Genomic DNA, 21,348 nt, shown 5'->3' with positions numbered 1-21,348 from the left:
TGAAACCATCCCTCCCAGGAAACTGCCCTAGATGTAGAGGAGGATAAAAGCAGTGCAGTCAGAATGGCTGAGGGTGGAAGAGACCTTGGTAAGTCTTCCAGTCCAACCTGCTCAAGCAGGACCACCTAGAGGTGGTTGCCCAAACCATGTCCAGAAGGCTTTTCATAGAATCACAGAATAGTTGGGATTGGAAGGGACCTTAAAGATCAAATATTTCCAACACCCCTGGCATGGGCTGGCACTTATGCATTCATGACTGCACTCTCGATGAGAGAAAGAAGAAGGAAATGCTTTAATATCAGCCTGTTACTCACTCAACATGATGTGCCATGATAGAAACACTGAATTTAATGATACCAAAAACAAAGCTTGTGCCCATTGGCTGTTTCCTGCATTGACTCAGTTACTCAAGGATCCCCACAGAAGCTGAACCTCAGGTGATGAAAATTAGATTAAGGTTGTTTCCTGTTGCTTAGGAGCAGGCCTGCCTATGACTGCTGCAGAGCTGGTGTATTGCACTGGAGAAAACTCTTTACATGGATCTTTGGTGGGCAGCACTGTGTATTCTCCCTCCCCGAGACACTTCTCACCACCCTTCAGAGCAGTCAGCACCCAAATCCATGTCACAGGGACACTTTGCCATTTTGGCAGTAAGGACTGCAGCAGCTCCAAGCAGGAAATTATTTTTTTCCTCCTCTTAAACTTGGAGAGTCAAATCATTTTGTATTTCATGTTGGTATCAAATCAAAATTACTTCTCGACAGATTTTCAGTAGGCTCCAGGCTGGAGAGCAGATCAGACTCGAGAGACGAGAGCAACACTGGCTCTGTCACGGATCCAGTGTTTGGCTGGAGCACATCACTCAGATTTTCTTCTGAAATCTCCCACCTATACAACTCTGACATATCCCTTCTTGGGAGCATTATGAGTTTTAGTTAGGTAGTCTCTGTCTGGTGTTGTCAGTACACCATGTGCCATAAAAAAAGTTTAATAGTGTGACAAAGTCATGCCCAGTATCACAAGTAAATGGCAAGGCTGCAAAGGCTTCTGAAACTTTTAATTTTAATCTCACTAAATCTTAGTTAATTTTCCTGAAAATTTGAACTAATTGGCATACATCACAGTATTACAAGGAGGCTTTCCAAGGTACTAAAATTACAGGAACTACTATAAAAGAAGACAATAACAAAACTCCAAATGGAACATTTTCACCATCAGATTTGTCTTAGTGTAAAACACAGTGAGATCCTGCAGAATATGAAGGAGGTCTTGCACTGTATGGGAGAAAGGCACAAAAGTTGTCCCCTTGGGATTTTCAGGTAGGAATCCTTTGCCATCCAAACTCCCTTCAGGCTCCTGACAGCGTTACCAGCCCTACATGCCAGTAGATGGCACCCTGAATATGAGCTCCACAAATGCAACAGCACGACATTTGCATTTGCAAGAAGGATTTGGTAATCCTCACACTCTGCCCTGCCTCTTCTGTTGGTTTGTTTATTTTTGTATATAAATAACAGAGGGGAAGACCATCAGGAAACAGATAAAATACTGTCAGAAAACATAAAAAGGATCCTATCTTCTGCATTTATGAGTTGGTGCTTCCAAATTGTTATTAGAAGCATCAGGGCCAAGTTTGGGCCGGTTTTGCAGGGGAATTCATTTTGCTTCCTTTGGAAGGCAGAGTTGCCAAGCCCTGTGCAACTGCTTGTGGGACACTCCATGTTCATTATATAATTAGCTAATTTGCCTTTTGGCAAACAGTTAGCATCTGGATATAAATTTTAGTTTTGAAACCTCCTATAGTTGATTTGCTAGAGAAAAGCATTAAACCAAGACAGACTTTCTCCTCCTCTCCACCCTGTTGTTTAGAGTGTTCCTGGAGTAAAGGGGCAGGATAACTTTGAGACATTGACCTAAGAGAAGGGAAACAGGGGAACACACTCAAAATTCCTCTTGGAAGTGCCTGCTTTGGGACACTGTGGAACAGAAAGGGCAGGTTGGAAAAGGGTGAGGAATAGTCAGGGGCAAGTATTGCCCTCCTGCAGCACTTCATGGACCTCGAATGAGTTTCATATTGAATTTATCAGTATTTTAATCCATTTTATACATGTTGCTTTGTCCAGAAAGTGATCTGACAAGTGGAATGATTGGCATTAGCCATGGACTTTATTTCCTGAGTTTTGGTGCAGTAGTGGTAAAGTCAGAATATAGATTTTCTAGGAATCAAAGTATTAATTCTTCAAGAAACCAGAGGATAGCAGTATTTCCAAATTTGGGCTTGAGCTGTGCCTGCATTTCCTAAAACTGCATAGAGCAGAAGACAGAATGCAAATGCTAATTCATCAACATCTTGTACCAGAGAAGCTGTGGCTGCCCCATCCCTGGAAGTGTCCAAGGCCAGGTTGGATGGGGTTTGGAGCAACGTGGGATAATGGAAGGTGTCCCTCCCCATGGCAAAGAGGTTGGAACAAGATGGTCTTTAAAGTCCCCTCCAACCCACATCATACCAGGATTTTATGATTAAACAGTTGTAACATGTACTTTTCTCCAAAAAAGGAAAAAAAAAAAGACTAATTAATATAACTTCTTGAATTTTTTATTCAGGAGTATGACTTTAAAATAATGCATATTTTTCAGTATTTCTCAAAATAAGCTTTTCTTCTCTCCCACCTTTTCTCCTTATGACTTGCACCACTACCAAGTCAGAAGCATAACGAACAGGAAAGTACTCAACATAGCAGAGCGCAAACACTGCAAAATTGAAGTGCATCTTGTTGCACTGACTAATTTAAGTATTTTGCTCAAGAACACACAGTACTTGAAGAGCATCCATCAAACCTAATGCAATAATATCACAGAAGGATAAAAATCAGCACTAGGTTCACCATCACACCAGACCTCTGAGCCTGCAAAACCATAAAAATGGAAGCGGAAGTTGCAGTTAACGACTGAAAAAACGAGAGAATGCCAGACACGTGGTGAGCTGGAGCACTCCTGCTAAGGAGAACGTATCACTGTGTCTGTGAAAGTGTTTATCACCAAAATCAACACACCTATGTAAATACTGCTGCTGTTGGGCTTTGCCCTTGGCCTGTGCTACCCTGATATCTCTGCCGAGGCACAGTTGGGGCAGCAGGTGCTTAAACAATGATGGGGAAAAGGGCACGGATGAGAAAACTACATGTAAAGAGAGAGCATAACAAGTAAATTGCTATATAGATTTTTTTTTAATTATTCCTATCTGCACTTTGCTGTGTCTACTTTTTTCAGCCATCCCCACTGCACTGCTCTCAGAGCTGACACGTCACACGCTGTGCCCAGGGCAGGGACACGAACAGAAAAGGCTGCTGAGGGATACAGGGTCCTGGGCTGGTGCCCAGGAGTGTCCTGAAGCCAGTTTATCTGAGTACTGGAAAACAGAAAAATCCATTGTAATGAAAATACAAAGCAGATGTAACCTTCCTATGCCTTTTCATTTGCAAAAAAAATGTCAGGTACTTAGGAAGCACCATCAGTTCTGTCTTTAATAAATGCAGGAGATCAGGAAGGACACAACACCACCAGTGCCTGGGTCCTTACTCCAGTTTTGTCTGTTTATGTCAGATAGACAATAAAACAGAATTTAGTGGCAGGTTCAGCCTGCTGTAAAATGTTAAATGTCCTAAACTCAGCTCAGTTTCCCTTATCCCCCAAAACTGCAATCTGATCACTAAGTTGATGAACCCTAAGTCCTACAAAAACCATGTTCATCAGCATGAATTATCACACCCTCTTTTAATTTTTTAACCTGTTGCAGCCATATTAGACTTTTGGTGGTGTCTCAGAACAGACAACACACAGAGCAAGGATCATGGAGGTCTTCTAAAATCTGGCTTTGTAATTATTCTTTTCTAGTCCAGTATGTGTGGACTTTCTCCAAATAAAAGCAGATATGTCTCACTCTTATCTCCATGTACAGCTTCCATCTCTCTCCTGTGGTCAAAGAGAAGAGCAAATAATCTTTTATGCTTTGTTTGGAGCCATATCTCACTGCCCAGAATTTCTCTGTTACCGTGTGTTACATAAGCTGCCCAAACCATCATTCACAATTTTTTATGTTCTGAGGTACATCATTCAGTCTCTACAAAGGATCCACCTAAAGGCAAATTCCTCAACACAGCTTGGCCCAAATTATAGAATCAGAGAGTAATTGAACTTGGAAAATACCTCTAACATCATTCGTTGACAGGTCCATCACTAAACCATGTCCCTAAGCATCACATCTACATGTTTTTGAACACTTCCAGGGACTGGGATTCCACCATTTTCCTAGGCAGCCTGTTCCAATGCTTTATCACCCTTTCAGTGAAGGAATTTTCCCTAAAACCCAATCTAAACCTCCCCTGACACAACTTGAAGCCATTTCCTCTTGTCCTATCTTTTAGCAGACCTCCTAGAAAGTAGCTCAATATAAGAGTAAAGCATTAAACAAGACTTTAGGCTTAAATTTTTTTTAATCTTTGAGATTTTAACCTGATCCTTGATGACAATTTCAACCTTTTGGATTTGTTCTCTTATATTAAGAGAGGGCTATATTTAACAACAACTCGGTTAGAAAATACATAATTCTCACAACAGAAATCTCATGTACCAGCTCACTACCCAGTAGGAACAAAATGTGTTTTGATATAACACAATTTCTTTCTGGCTTGTGCAATACAAGAAAAGGGGTTCCAGTCAGGCCTTAAAGGCCTGATTCTTATTTTGAGTTCCCAGTGAACCAACTGAGGCTGAGGGAATTACAGCTGAGCAATGGCAACATCAAGCACCCCTGAGGAGGAGAGACAAAGCATTCATTGCTTTATGGAGCCAGGCAAGGAAATGCACTTTGTAACAAGATGCAAGGGCACAGACTTGCCCCATTGTACAGCAGCAAGGGTTTCATTTAATTTTGGGTCTAAGAACATACTTAAAGTTTGTTTTGATGACTCACTTCCTAAGAATTAAAGTATTAGAGTGGTGGTGCTTCATTTCTCATTCCTGAGGTTTTTCCACACATATTAGGGATTTGTTATTCTCTACTTACAGCAGGTCACAGAGCCACGTGAGTACAGCCTGCACCCCACAATACCTCACAGACTCTTACATTTGGTGCTTCAGTGATTTCCTTTCCATTGACACTAAAACTGTGAGTGGCTTACTGATGTGAGGATTTACTGCAGGCTATTTCTATTTTTTAACAAGTAATAGTACACTACAAAATAAAATAAACTTAAAAGGATAAAATAAAATAATAAAAGGCTTCTATCAAGTTCTACTTTCTAGCAAGTGGCAGCAAAATATATTATCCAAATATATTCATTGGAAATATTATTAATCTTTACAATTTTTTTCTTTCTTTGTCTCCAGGATTGGATGAAGAGAAACATGAAGAGAGAAAATTTATGTGCCTCTTCTGGACTGGCAATGTTTATCAATGAGGATTTAAAAGGGCCCTAAAGTCCTTTGTGTTATTCTGGAATTTCATAGACAATGACAACCCCAGAGACTGTTCCCTGCTATACATAGATAAACCCTTAAAAAGAGCAGGATAGATGGCAAAGGAAAACAGGGGTATGGAAAAGCTGCTTGGTCTCTGCTCCCTCTGGAAATGATTTCCTATCTGGATGGAAATGGCCTGAGAATTAGAAAGAGAGGAGAATGGGAGACAGTTACTATTCCAAAGTTTTGTGGATACTATGACAAAGTCTTCACATCCACATTTTATGACTACAGACCCAACAATTCTAATCCTGTAATGCTTCATGACCAGCTATCTCTAGGTCTTCCCTGCACAAATAACACTTGCTAGGAAATATCACGGGGATATTATTGAAAACAACACCACCACATATAATAGAAAGTCAGCAAGTGACTTCATATGGTCACATCTCCTCTTGCATCACTCAGTTTCCTAATTATGTTACATGGGAAGGTCTCAGAAGAGGTAGCAGTTGTTTCAAAAGCTCTGCTGTCCCAATATATCATATGGGATAGCATAATGGAGTCTATTTTCACCATTCCCATGTCAATTCAGTATCTCAGCTTCCAGTGGAACTTGAAGCTAAAAGGATCTTTTGTGTACGGTTTGGCCTGCATACGTTCTGGGAACAGTTGTCCACAGTAGAAATTCAGTTGAATATGTAAAAGAACATGCCTGGGGAAAAAAAAAAAATGCTACTTCTAGGTCTTCCTGCTGGCAGCACCTTTCAGCTCTTTCTGGAGTGCATCTGATCCATGACACCTGCCTCTGTTTTCCATGCTGTGCAAACTAGACTACAATCCTTCAGATGGAGAGTGGTGGTTATATACACACAGTATTAAAAAACTATCTGTGGATATCATCCTGTACACAGCACTTCTAATGCTTCCTGTGACCCTCAACAGCAGGACTGGAACAGTTTGGACATTAGACTAGTGGCATTAGGTAATTTACAGCAGCATGAAAGTTCATAACAATTTATAATTTAGTGAATTTAAATGGTTTTAACACTAAATAAGACCTAATAAGTGTTAGAGGAGAATGCTTGGGTATTCCTGACCCATCCTACTCAAGAGGAGAAAAAAACTTCCTTCTACCACCTTCCTTTTTTCTAAATGTTTATATACTGCAGATAAGTACAGAATAGAGCCCTGGCTTTCCAAACACCTCAAGATTGACCAGTCTAAACTCATTTCCCACCTGCACCTGATGCTTGTTTCATTGTAACTTTTTTAGTTTAAAGCTGTCTAATTCAGAATTTAAAAAAAAAAATAAATTCAATGTTTTCTCTAGGAAGATCACATAAGAATCACAAATTTTCCCCGGTGCTTGAAAGAAATCTGTTCCTATAGCCTAAATGTTCAGAAAAGTGTTGTTACTTTTAGTGTTGCCAGATCTGAAGTGATGAGATACTATGGGAAAGGTTATTCTTGCAGTATTTACAGATACAAGCAGAAGCAGAAGTGACAGAAATTTCAAAGTAAGGCTGCTTGAAATACTTCCAGCTCAATTTTGCAGAACTTCTCCTCACAGAGATTTGGATATTCATCCAAGCTTTCCATGCTTACCTGAACCAGACATGTGGTGATGGTAATTTTGGAACAGCCCAAAATCTCTGGAGAAGTAGAAGAGTTTGTACCACAAGACAAACTGATGTATTAGAAAAATATTTTTTAAACACCTGAAAGCTTGCTGCAAATAGCCAAAGAAAAAAACTTCCTGTAAGTTCTAAATTTCAGAGCTTTGCCACCAGAAATTTTGGGCTCAATTTGATGGGGATAGGACTGTCACAAGGCCTGCTTGGGTAGGGTGTGGCAGCCCATTTGTGCCCTGCCCCACAGGGTCCCCCCAGGCTGATTCACCGGAAGGAAGTATTTCACATTCATCACTGAGTAAAAGTCCATAAAAGTTTTTCTCACTCTAAATCATTTGGGCACTACTGAACATGTGGAGCAGTTGTAAGTCAAGCCTCAGTTTGCCCTCTAGTCCTCAGTTCCTGCAGCAGCACCATCCCCTTCACCAGAAAAAAATGCCTTCTTGAGTTCTGTAAAGTCTTTGGTGAGGTAGCAACAGTAGTTTTACCCTCTTAGAGCATCACATAGTTCCTCAGCTTAGTAGTTTCAATGCACATTTGCTATGTCTTAATCCTTTTTGCAGTTCCATGTACCCATCATCCCACAGAAGACATCTGTCAGACTGAGATACTGAGATTACTGAATATCAAAGGATTTCAATCTTCTCAGACTTTAAAAATAAATTTAAAAATAAAGTAAATTTATGATAAAATTATTTCTCTTTCTATTTAAAACTTGCAAAAAAACTCCATTTTTTGCTGACCCTGACTGCTTCAATAGTGTCTACAAAGAGGAGGCTTGTCCTTTATCTGGACAGTGAGACACCCTCCCTCCCACTCCCCCGGATGATGTTTGACTTCCCGTGCTGTGCACATGAAACAGTCCCTCCCACCCTCTCTCCATCTCCCATCATCTATATCTGCAGCAGTTTTTGTGCTGTGATCCTGCAGCTGCTCCCTTGCTTCTTCTCACTGCTCCCACTTCCCATCTGAGGGAGGAAAAAAAGCCTCCAGACACTTTTCATCTGTTCCCACACTCCATCTCCACTTTCCTTTGCAGAGCTCCTGGTGCTGCACTTCCAAGAGACGCTGCTGTGAAATGCAGCAGACACGGCACCTACAGTTTTAGGAGAAAACTTTTAAGCTGTGGCAGGAACCAGAAGGGGAAATTCTTTGTGGTTTGCTTTGAGCAAGCCCCTCTTCTGCATTTCATGGGGCCCCCAGTTTGCTCTCTTCACCAGCCACCGCTGCCACAGAGCATAAGGCAGGAGGAGTGTCTGCCCCACCACGCTGCTCCCCAGCACCACGTGGCAAAGAGAAGACAAAGGCACTTGTTCTGTGTGATAACATCTGATATCACAACGTGTAGCTGAGATGTCTGCAGAGGGGAAATACCAAGGGTGCTGTGCTGTCAAAAAAGTTAATTTCATAGACTCATATAATAGTTTGGGTTGGAAGGGACTTTAAAGATCATCTATTTCCAACTCCCCTGACATGAATGCATGGATGACGCAAGTAGTTTGAGCATAGGCTCTGTTAATTATATTTAAATTCCTTTCCTGCAACTGAAATTCTTTAACGAGGGACCAGAAAAAATTATCTCACGAAGGTGGTTCAGGGTGATTCCAGGAAACTTTGTACATGTTTTTTGCAGGCCAGGAGGCCACAGCCACCTTTGTCCCACCACAGATCTGCTACACACAGCCAAAGTCAACATCAAGGGCAGAAGAAACACGGCAGAGCTGGATCCGCCTGCAGGCACCAACACTCATAGTGAGAACAGGCACAGCCATTCATCTGTCCCCAGCATTGTTCAGGGCAAAAATACATAATGACTATTACCTCTCCCACTGGGTTCATGAGGTAGCACCCTCAAACCTCTTTTGGGATGAAATAGCTGCATTCTGCTCAAATGAACCTCTGCAGTCCTATGTACCTGAGTTAAAATGTCCTTAGACTGCATCAACACTGTTCCCTGAACACCTGATTTTGGTTCAGGGTACAACTCTGGTAAGAAATGTCTTCATTTAGCTTCTTTCATTCTTCTATTTTATACAATTTCCACTCCACGTCTTAATAGATTCCCTCTTTTCAGCTACCCCCACTCTAAGAAAGATTTTATGAAAGACCCAAACTTTAAAAGAAACTTAAAACTAGAAAAGTTTTCAAATTCAAATTCTGTGCAGCAATTTGGAATGTCTCAGGTGTTTGTGACTGCATCCTACTCAACCTGGAACCAGTGCTGGACTGTCCAAAGGAAATTCAAGAACGGGTTGAAGACATCAATTCCTCCAAGCCTCTGCTAAAACTTGGGGCACTCCTTGCCTTTTCCAGGTTTTAGGATTAATGAAGGAGGAGGAATTGACATGCTTTCACTTGGGCTGTTTCTGCTTTCTTTGGCACTCCAACAGCAGATGGATTAATGGTGGATGGATTAATGGTAAATGGGTTAATCCTAAATCTAAAAATCATCACAAGAATTTGATTCCTCATTACTATATTTTGTTGGGGTTTTTTTCCTAGTAAATTAACCAAGCATGCAATGTACTGCTGATAATGGAAACATTAATTTCTCTGGATCAAACCTCAGCACTACTCAACCCAACACACAAATGGCAGCATGTGCCAGAGCAGCCCTGACAGCTGCAAAGGCTGATGTGACACTGTCCCAGGTGGAAAACATCAATTCATTCATAGCAGAACTATTTGCTAGAAATGCATTTTTGAGAGAGCCCAGGGAGGCTTCTGTTGGTGTTTGCTGTGGGTGTCCATGGTGTGGCCATCTGGCCCCCCTGTGATGTGTGTGTGGGTTTGGCTCCAGCCAGCATCACCATGTGGGGGATGTTCCCCAACCAGTGGGACACCACTCCCCCATCATGGACTGCTCAAATGCTCCAACCCTCTGTCCCAAGCAGACAGCTGGGTGTCCCAGCAGCAGGTGCCTCCTGAGCCCCAGCTGCAGCAGAGACACCAGAAAGCTGAGAGTTCCTGCCACCCAGCAGGCTGCGGACAGACCCACCAGCCGTGGAGGTGACAGAACTCTCTTGGAGACAGAACTCCAGAGATTCAACTGCTTTCACAAAATATTTCAGTCATTTCCTTCCTCACCCCGAAAGGAAGAGAGTTTGTAACATCCTGAGTAGCTAATAAACAAGTTCAGGTGCCAAGGCCTGTGTGCTGCCCAAGAGCACTTTCAGTAACTGGTATCTGATTCAGCTCCAAATACGGCAGTGGTTTTGCTCAAGGTGTGGCAGAAAAAGAAATCCAAAACAAAGAGCAAGCACATATTTGAAGCATGTCTCTTCAGCTCTAAGCCACGTTCACTTCTGTTTTCCCTTCCTCCTTGTCTCCCCTTCCCCTCTTATCAGGTTGCAGATGTACTGAAAACTGATGGATGTCTTGGAGAAGGAACCAGATGTCTGTTTAAGTCCATCTGTTCCAGGACTGTGCCTGTTTAGTGTATCAGGCACAAGGTTTGGAAGAAATACTCATGAAAACCACAGTACAAACCCACAATACCCACCTTAACTGCAAGTGAGTGGTTTAATACTTGTCAGTCTCAAATGGCAGGAAGAGTTGTATGGGTCTTAAATAACCTACCACCAACGAGAGCACCATCAAACTCACTTATTTAATTTATTGAAGAAATGCTTCAGTAAATATCCAAGCACTGAGTTAATGCAACTTGCACATACACACAGTAGCTTAGCAGATAATTTGGAGAATACAAATATTTATTTAAACCTCTGTTACCTGTCCTACTTAATTCTCAAAATATTTCTTTCTCATGCTAATTGAGTGAAAACACAGACAAATCAAGAGAAAAAGGTCAAATTTTTAAGCACATATAAATTTTAGTTCTTGGTTTCTGCAAACAGAACTCACTTTTAAATATGCCAGACCTCACTATTTCAAGATTACTTTAACATGAACCAATAATGTCCTGAAAATCTTCTCCAGCATGGCCTGGCTGCATCCACTGACAGTTCTTTCATGGGCTAGATTCGCCCCATTGTCAGTTTGCAAAATCTAAGCATCTGTGCCCAGAAATTTATTTCCTAACCTCCTTAATGAAAATCCAAGTGCTTTCCTTTTGCTCCCGATTCAGCCAGCCTGGAAGTTTGCAACCCGGGGAGCTTCAAGTTGTGACAGAGATGATGAAAAACTCTGTGACAAGAAGTCTTACTCTTAAAGTAAAAATAGCTCCTCATTGAGGAAGTCCCAGCATAAATGAGGAGCTAGCAGTGTTTGTTTTGTAGTGAGTCTCTAAAACAGCCTTTTTATAGTATTCCTCAAAGCAGGGAAGACTGACAGAGGCATGCTGGGTGCATGAGGGCACGATCTTAACATCCAGCACAACAAAGAAACAACCATCTCTGTCCTTCAGGGGCTGGTAAGATTGTTGTCAGTGAAATTAGGATTCACTGAGACCACTGGTTGAAGCAGACCCACCTTGAGAGAAGTTTTCAGACCAGGCAACACCAAAACCTCCTCACTTAGCCCAGGTTCCCAAATGCTGAAGGCAGCAAGGCATTCTGCCTAGCCTGAGCCTCAGAGGTCGTGACATCAGTCTGATGGTGACAAAAGCTCTTGGAAGCCACCACAGAATGGAAAATGGGACAGTTTTGTGCAGGTTATGTAACCAGGTGAGGAAATCTGCTGCAGTGCTCTGAATGGCACTTGAATTACCATGGAAAATCTGGGCCAAAATTGTATCCAATCTGCTTTCTTCAAGACTAATACTACCAAAAAACAAAACCAGGAAAACCATCTGCATATAAACAGTATCCATCAGCACCACTTTCTGCATTTGTAGCACTGAGAAACAGGTTTCATGCACCCATATGGAACTCTTAGGAGGCAAATGGAATGTAGAGACTTTGGCTGGAGCTCAGGTGATGCTTTGCTTTGCCTTTAAAAGAGATGAGCCTAAACAGCACCAATAGAGGATTAGGATATGTTCTGCACAACAGCCGTGTTTCAGGTTACAAGTGAAGAACACACCTAAGTACTGACAGACTTCCTCAACAACAAGAGACGTTTTTTAGCCACATGCAGGTTTTAACACCTCATTAAATGGTTAACAACTCACACTGATTGAGCTGACACAGTACAGAGGCATCTAACAAAAAAGTCAAGAAAAATAAGCAAGTATCAGAATTACACATAGTGAGCATCAAAAAATCCAGAAGACTCTGCCTATACCCCACTATCCTTGATGTGATTCAGTAAAATAGACCATAATATAGCAGTTCCCATGGCTCAGAGTCCAGGGGATTCCTTAGCAGAGACCCCAGCTGAAGTCTTTGGGCAGCACAGCCAAAGCCATTCTCACTGCAGCACCAGAGATCACAAAGGGAAATCCATCCCACTGCATGGGATGCTACTTCTTAAACCCTGGCCTGAAGCTCATCACTGCAAAGAAGTAATAATTTCTGGGACCAGAAACAGACAGGGAAATCCAAAACAGAGCTGTTGGAATTAACCAGCACCACTTTGGAGGTTGTGGCATTTTGCCACCTGAAGATCAGGAGAAAAATTCAAACGTGCCTCTGTCACCATTTTAGTTTCTGATTCCTGTCTCACTCCAGGTAGAGAGGAACATGGCCAAGACCAAGATACAGCCCCTGGTGACAGCGACTACCAAGGGTGTCACACACTCATGCTTGGTTGGAAGAAGATGGATCATCTCTTCCAAGCCAGGATAACTTTGTGTCAAAGCAAAAAGAAGTTTCTACAACAAATGCTGTCAAAAAAAAGCAAAGTTGGTTTGTTGGGTTTTTTTTTTTTGCAATTCAATAATAGTGTATAGCAGGAGCTTTAAAATACAGAGTGCTTCAGCTGTTCACTCTATTTGGAAAAGAAAATGAGCAAATGTACATCACAAATGTAATTGGATGGAGAGGTAAACTGAACAAGACATGCTGCTTTAAAATGAATTTGCTTTGGATACAAAGGGGAAAGTTGCAGAGAAAGGGAGAAAATAAAGACATAAAACTCTGAGAATTCAAACTACTTCACCAAATCTCACAGCTCTTTGGAAAATGCATTTTAAATTACTCAAAGACTCTGCAGCAGAAACATAAAAATCACAACAAACACAGCCCAGGAAGAGAACATGTTCTTTTTATACAATTTCCCTGTCTGTGCTGATTTGTGTATGCAGGCAGGACAGCTTTTTTTTTCTCCAAAAAGTACAGAAAATATGAAATGCGATCTTACAACATTACACTAAAATCTGTCTCCAATTAGTATGCAGGATTCCAAAATGAGCTCTGAGCCACATGTGATATCTTTCAACTCTGACCCATACTTCCAAAAGAAACCCAAGTTGCTTGTTATGATAAGGCTATCAGCTACAAACAGGAGCACAAGTCACAAAGTTTGCAGCAAGCTACACGTTACTGTGATAAAATAATCTTCAGCATAAAACAAGCCTGGCTAATTCTGTCTCTCCTTTATGTGGCCCATAATCAAAGTGCTTTATTGTGTTATTTGAGCATCTTCTTGAATTACTATTTCTTTGTAAAACCGTGCAAGTCAGAAAGCTGTTTGCCCACCAACAGCAATGCAAAGGCATCTATGCTGAGGGAAAACTTTGAGGTTGGGGCTCAGGACATACAACCCTTTTCTGGCCAGCTCCAGAGCAGAGGAGGAATCAGTCTGGGTTTAAATAGCCCATTCAGGAAACACACAGTCATGACATCTCCACTGAACAGCTCCACAAGGAACACCATTGACTGCCCAGGATATTGTATGTGAAATGTCCTTTATTCCCCACTTTCTTTTCCTATCGGTATAACTGATGAGTAATAGAGTGGTATCAAACTTCTTGATACTGAGTAGGGCAAGAAATCCCTCTAGCAACATCGTCAGACTCTAGAAATAACAAAACAACTAGATACCTACCCTTAGCACTCACTGACTTTTGCAGTATTCATGGCTACTAATCACATCCCTCATGGTCACCAGCACGGGAGCCAGTTAATCAAACAGTGCTAAACTGCGCTCAGGAAAGGCAAATGCTGGGAAAAGTGATCCAATCTCATTTCCCAGCCAGTGCCACAAACTTTTCTAGATTTTGGGGAGAGCTAGTTCATTCCAGCCAGGATGTGAGAAGGGATTAGTGGTTTGGGTTACTAGACAAGGTCAGATAAAATCGCCTCTTGCATAGGATGCAACAGCTTTCCTAAATTCCATGCACTTACTTCAAACACTATTCTGCATCTGTATCCTCCACATTTTTCTCATTGCTTTCAAATTCACAAAGACCTATAGAAATAAAGTAATTGTGCAATTAAAATAACCTGATTTGAATGCCCACAAAATAAACGCAGCTGTGATTATTTTAAAAACTTTTAGCAACAAGTTTCCCAAACTGCACTAAGGTGGATCAGAGGCTCCTTACCTGTGGCCTCAGGGACATTGTAGGCTCATCTCAAGCCGCCATCAACGAGCAACAGTTTTAACTATTTCAAAAGAGCGGAAAAGATCAAGGTCACATGTCTAGAGACAGCATTTGAGTTAGCCCCACAGCTCATACACAGAGAAAGAAAGCAGGAAAAAAAAGTAAAGTAAAACCACTTCCTGCAAGACCAAAAGTGAACCATCTCACCAGTGAGCAACTTACATCTAGGGGTTAGTGCAAAATTCTTCTGGATTGGAGAAGAAAACGGATTTTAAAGTATGAAAGAAGTTTCTTTGTGAAAATTGCAGCAAACAGGGAAGGTTAGCTTTTGCAGAAGGTAAAGATGAGGTTTAAAAGGAAATGCTGAAAGGAATTACGATTCTTAAGCCTTAAGACAACTTCCCTTTTCTTACCTTGAATGAAACCCTTTGAGTACTGAAATAAATAGCTTGCAACAAATCTGCTCTGCTATTTTGAAATATAGCTTTAGTAAACAGGACACTTACTGTACTGTTTTCTAGATTAATAAGGTAGCAAGTTCTGGACAATCAGAGAGTTTGATACTAGAAAAAACCTGTAGTAATTTGTACTATTTCCTGGTAGAGGTCAGACAGGCAAACGCTGTTTCTTTGATTTTCTGCTTTAAGATTTCACCATGAAGCAGCCCTTGGAGAAACAGGGGCACACATAGCTGCTGGCCTGCGTCACTTCCTGCTGCATCCCACGCCCCAATGGTCCCTCTCAGGCAGGGGCAACCCAGAGAACCTCCAGATACAGGCACAGCTCTGCGCCTTCAGGACTCTGGAAAAGCCCCTTCCTTGTAAATGCCTTTTTCAGCATCTGCCACATGGCCTTTTTTCTTTCAGCAAGGAACAGCAATATCTTTCTGGTATTTCTAGGTCAACTTACAAACCAGAGCAGTGGGGATTCCCATGCACGGCAGGGCTGTGGTGCTGTGGGGACAGTCACAATGCTGGTCAGGCTGAAGAGCTCTCTGGTAATGCTTTGGCACAATAAGTGGATGTTTTTTGGTTGTCTCCCCCCAAAAAATTCCAAACAGCTGCCATATGAGCTGAGAAAATCATGGCCATCCTGATATTTAGGGATTTGTCCCAACAGTGAGGTAAAATGAGCTTTGTTGACAGGTGGAGCTCCTCAAGAAGCTCTGTCCCATCTGTACAGAGGTCCAGCAACAAAGTCATTGGGTGCCCTAAAAGAGGATCCCACAGAATAATCCATGGTTGTAATAGAGGGAAATAAAGATAATGGAGATAGTAAAACTATCCTAATGGAGACAGGAAACGAGGGCTGGGGCTGTGCCTGGACTGGATCTTGGGAAGGCCTACAAGGGGATTGTGACGCATTTTACAAGGCTGCAAAGACTGATTTGCAGGCAGGTCATTTCCTATTGCAGCAAGAAAAAAGATGCAAGAAGATTCCTGTAGAGAGGAGCTTTAGTACATCATGCACTCACTGAATCAGTGGGGAAGCAAGACCTTCAGAGTCTCAAGAAACCCTCAGAGTCCAGCAATTAAACAGAGGGACACAGCCCCATTGAAGGAATGGCAGAGCTCTTAGGCTACAGAGTGACCCTTTTATTATGATTATGATTATGATTATTATTATTATTATTATTAATTTTCTAGTAACTTCTACAGGATCCATTTCATGGCCAAAGATCCAATTATGCCAAAGCCCACACAAAGCCAGAATCAAGAGAGTCCTTGCTTCCAAATACTTCCTGTGTGTGCTGAGAGGCAGCACACAGGGACAGGCAGGAGAGGGAGCTGAACAGCACAACAGCTGCTCTTCACTGTTCTAAACTAAGATATCATTTCTTTGTAGGCCCTGCATTTCAGGGATGTATTTTAAAGTTGGACTTTTGGAATAAAAAAGTGAATGATGTCTATGAGCAGTGATGAGGGATTTCTCCCAGGTTTGAGGAGGTGAGAGAGCAATACAGTAATTTTCTGTAAAATAACCACTGCAGCACTAATTAACTGCTACCTCTTTAAAAAGCAGTATATATTCCAACTAATTTTGTCATAGAACATAAATTTTAATTGAAAAATCAATTGTAGCTTTGCGGATGTCCAGATTTTCCTCAAATAAAATCATTGGAAGCATTTTTACAGTCGCAAAGTATTTGTGAGCAGTGTGGACAACAGAACCTCACCACCAAAATATGAAAACCCATCATCAAACCTGTAAAATGCTGCAGAAGTTGCCTATGTTACCTGGTCCAAACCCTAGATTACTGGGGACACGACATTTTTCATGAAAATGTCTTTCACTGCACACCTAACATTTCATTCGAGTTGCAGACTGTGTCTGAGCTCCTTCACATCCATTTGACAGTATGTCAGCAGTGACAAAATTCTATAAAAGGATGGCAGCTTTGCATACAGCTCAAACTTATGCAGCACAAGCTTCCTGTGTGATCTCTGAAAGGCTGAAAATACTTTAGATGTGCAAAAAAAAAAAAAAAAAAAAAAAGCCACTTTTACAAAATCTAAGCGCTCATATTTAACCTAAGTAAAACGAAGCAGGAAACAGAAGCTGCAGAGACACTACCTGGAGCAGATTGCTGGGCAATAGGTTGGCCCTCGTGTTTGCTGTGCAAGTTAGAGATGGAGCATCATTTCTGAAGTGCTGATTTCTCATCCCTGTTTTAGTGGCTGATGGCGTCATTGCCTACGAGATGTGTCACCAAGCTGGTGAACATCCAGATTGCCTCATCTCATACCTCAGAGTACTGAGAACTAAAGCTAAAAAAGCAGTTTTTAAAAAAAGGCTGAGGGTGCTGAATGCCCATCAAATTTTATCAACTCTGCTATAATAAATTCAAGAGGTATCATATGCTTCCTCAGGTGCTTAAACACTGATTGCAAGACTTATTCTGGACCAGCAGTCTCCCGAGGGGAAAAGAAAACTTGAGTTTTTGTTGTTTTTGCCTAGTTCAGCCTTTACTCCCTCTTGTGATGACTGGCAGGCAGCCTGGTGTCTGGCTTGTAGAGCAGACACCCAGCAGCAAAACTAATTCAGTGGTTAAATCAAGCCATAACAGACAATGCAAACCTGACAGCACACAGGCACAGGCCTGGAAGATCTATTGTGGTTGATCAATGCCTGGTTGCAGAAGAAAATAATTTTTTTATTAATAAAAATGGCTAATGTGCCAAAACTTTGCAAGTCATTGGGAAAAACCCTAGGAAACTAGGAGATGACATGGTGATCATGGAATCATGGAAGGGTTTTGTTTGGAAAGGCCCTTAAAGATCATCAAGTTCCAACCTCTTGCCATGGGCAGGGATACTTTCCACTAACTTATATTGCTCCAAGCCCCATCCAACCTGGCCTTGGATAGCGAAAAATTGATTTTTTTTCCCCCCACATCTTTCACCAGAGAAGTGGCATTTTTCATAATTTTAGAACATTTAAAAAGGAGAAAAAATATTTTTGTCCGCATGGCCATTAATTCATATTCTTGCTCATAGCAATTGCTTGCTCAAATGCTGTTGTCTGTTCAGCAGCCATTATTTTTTTTGCTACAAGGGCTTTGAATATTTAATCCCAGCAAAAAGGTTTCTGGAAGCACATTCCCATGTATGAAGAAGGCCACGCATGTGGCCACGTAACAGATTCCAACAGCTCATAGCCCAAGTGAACAGCAGCCTCTCATATATCACCTACTTGGGCTATAAATGCTCATTATGTAGGAGCCTGAATGCAAATGTCAATGTAAATGTACAGTAATGGCTAAATTCACACAACCCTCTCAACCACACTGTGCATTATAAACATCCTGGTACCATCTCCCAAACCCTTTTACCCTGAGCTGACTTTCCCCCCAAACAACCCATTTTACCTATCACGGTCTTCAAAGTGCAAGAGACATTTTAACAAAATGGTCACAGGTGGTAGGAAATAGATCTTTAGAGATTCCCCAGCAGTTTAATGTTGGCTCTATGGAAGGAACATATGTGCTGTGACTTGAGGTCTAAAACCCAGAATATTCACATTTTAGGAGAAAAATAATCTTGCATTAAATCACTTAATAGCAGAGCCACTGAAGTTTTAATGACAGATATACTTTGGAAAGCAGCAGAGAAGTTTAGGATAGAACTCTCTGAACATTTACTTCCTAATAAACTTCATTTTGCCTTAAAATGAGGTTTGGATTTAGGAATATCCATAGCAAAGAAAATAACATATATTGTTTGGTTTAACCTCATTATTTTTCAAGCTGAGTTACTGCTATATTTCATTGTTAAAGACAAAAAATAGGGCACTCAATTCAACAAAAACTAGTGGGTGAGAAAGTTCTACAAAAATCCAAACTGGTCTTTTTCTCTCTCTTTCCCAGGTGTTTTTAGAGATCTTGCCATTTATTTTAAAAGCCAGCCTTGCCTTGGGCTATATTTAATAACTTAGAAAAGCCACTCCAACCCATTGTATAGCCATACTGTACTAAAAAAAGAGACAAAACCCCAGCATATGTTGATGCATTATGTAAAGACTTTCCTTGACAGGATTTAGTTACATGCAAGCTTGAAATGCAGTGCAAATGTATTTTCTGGAGTGCTAAAAGTACTACAATACCAAACTGCCAAAAAGGTGGTTTTACATCACACAATAAGGGACCTTAAAAGAAAGAGAGTTGTGCACTCTGGGAGACAATATCTTGATCTATGAACCCATGATCAAGTCAGAACTACAAAAACAGTCAATATTTTCACAGAGAAGAAAGAGTCTGGAATGAATATGTCAGTCCTTAGCACAAAAATGATGCTCCAGCCAGTGTTGCTTCTACCTCTACTACAAGAGTTTCAGCTACCTGGTGAATAGTTTCTAGTGGAGAAAGTCCCAAACCCTGCAAAATCCCATGCTGAGAATTTATGCAGAAGAAAGATAAGATGTTCTGAGATATTTTCTCCTTCTGCTTCAGCCTTTGAGCAAAAAAAGTCTCATTTCTACAGTACCAAAGTTCCCATTCACAATAAATAAATAAATAAATAAATAAATATAAGCAAGCAGTCACAGAAGCTATTCACAAAAACAATGTGTCCCCATCAAATCTAATGGAAATAAGAATTGCTCAAGCCATTTTTTGTCTTTTACTAATAGAGGCTTTATCCAAGTGGCAGCTCCTCTCTCACCCTACTCCCTTCCATGCTGCCATCCCAGAGTGCATCAGAACAATCCAGGCACTGGAGCCAGACAAAAGAAGGCAACAAATGTAGGGGAAAGGCAGTTGCAGGATGGCAAAATCCTCTGCAGACAGATGAATGTCCTCTCTTGTGTCCAGAAGCTCCCAGGGGAGACTGTGCTACCTGGAATGGACTGGGAAACAACAAAATAAATTAGTTTATCAAAGACTTGAAGCAGTTAGCTGAATTAATTAATTCAGTATGTCAGTTCCAATCACTTCCTGTGATTTTATTTGCTCATGTAATACACAGATACTTCTAGTTTATCTGCATGACTCTATCCTATTGCCCTTCTCCCCAACTCCCTCCTTCTTACAGAGAATTGCTGTATTCTTACAGGATATGGGAGATGTCAGGAAATCAGTTTGTTGGTGAACGGGGGAATCCAGATCTGAGGAAGGAGAAAAGAAAACAAACAAAAAAAAAGAATAAAGGTATCTGCAGTGCAACTTGTAGCCACCAGGCTGAGTATTAGATATGTTTGGCTGTTTGCACTTCTTGGAAGACTTGGTCACAGCAGCCACCTACAGAAAATAAGCATGTCCTTACTCAAAGCGCTTCAGCATATCCATAGAAATACAGCGAATTTCAGCTTGCTCCAAACAGACAAAAATAGAAAACTGATAGCCCTCATTCTATAGCCCTTGAGCTTGTTCCAGTTTTTCAGTTCCTTTTAATTCTATAGTCTGTGGTCTCTTAAGTCATAGACTTCCTTTTCCCTTGTTTCTCAAGGCCATGCTGCCCTCTTTGCTCAGGTCCATGCCTGTAATATTGCTTTTTTGGGTCTCATTTTATTAATCTGCCAAGATTAATTGAGACTCTCCTAAAGCAGGTACAGAGCACTGTCATTCCCCAATGCTGCAGTTACCTCCTTAGGTTTTCATGGAAGAATCACCTTCAGGCTACAACAGAAGGAGCCTGGAGCCATGTTTTACATCATCTCCACTCTTGCATGATGTGTGGGTGTGGGTGTTTAGCAAAATTATTGCAATGCTGATTTCTTCTCAGCCAGAATTGGACCTTCTGAGCTGTGAGAAATGTTCATCCACATCCATTATTTCTGTAAGTCCAGGCAAGCTCTGTGACAGGACAAAGGGTATCATCAGCAGTTCCAAAGGAGAGGGGTATTTAGAGCTAGGTACTAATTTTAGAAATATTTGGGATGTAGGAAAGCGTGAGAGAGGGAGTCTCTGCTGCAGCCTCTGTATGTTTATTAAGGCTTAATTAATGACAAACCCTTCAGTCCACCTCCCCACCTGTGTTATCAATTCACCTTTATTTCAAGCTCCAGTTACTGTGACCCTCCTCATTCTTCTGAGCACAAAACCATTAAACATTGGGCCTGTTGGGAAAAAATATTCTCCATGAGGCTTTTTAATCCTGGTTTATTCTTCCCTTGTAACAGGGTCTGCAAAACCAACTTGCAGTCATTACTCATTTCTTCAGAGAGCCAAGAGCTCTTTTTGATAACCTTTAACAGCGAGAGTCGACGGAGGCACCAGCCCTTCTCCCCTTGTGCATAAGCTTGCAAATCTAAAATAGGGCCTTAATGAAAAAAAAATTAAATATTGTAACTCCACAGTATATGTCATTATGATATATTGAATGCAAAGCAGCTGTTCCTGACAGATTTGGCATATAACAGGGGTAAAGTAAT

At 41.3% G+C, this 21,348-nt stretch overlaps 1 protein-coding gene across 4 annotated transcripts in view; it reads right to left on the bottom strand.

Moving 5' to 3' along the window:
* Positions 1-14,541, bottom strand: part of ARHGAP15 (Rho GTPase activating protein 15) — a 321,555-nt gene extending 307,014 nt beyond the window's left edge. For all 4 annotated transcript variants that reach the window (XM_069021284.1, XM_069021285.1, XM_069021287.1 and 1 more), the window contains exon 1: positions 14,482-14,541. In XM_069021284.1, coding sequence (XP_068877385.1) covers positions 14,482-14,499 — 18 coding nt within the window. In that variant the 5' untranslated portion in view covers positions 14,500-14,541. The remainder of the gene's footprint in view (positions 1-14,481) is intronic.
* Positions 14,542-21,348: the final 6,807 nt, after the last annotated feature.

This window comes from Aphelocoma coerulescens, chromosome 7 (assembly GCF_041296385.1).
Source record: "Aphelocoma coerulescens isolate FSJ_1873_10779 chromosome 7, UR_Acoe_1.0, whole genome shotgun sequence".
Lineage (NCBI taxonomy): Eukaryota > Metazoa > Chordata > Aves > Passeriformes > Corvidae > Aphelocoma > Aphelocoma coerulescens.
This window is presented reverse-complemented; position numbering and strand designations above follow the sequence as displayed.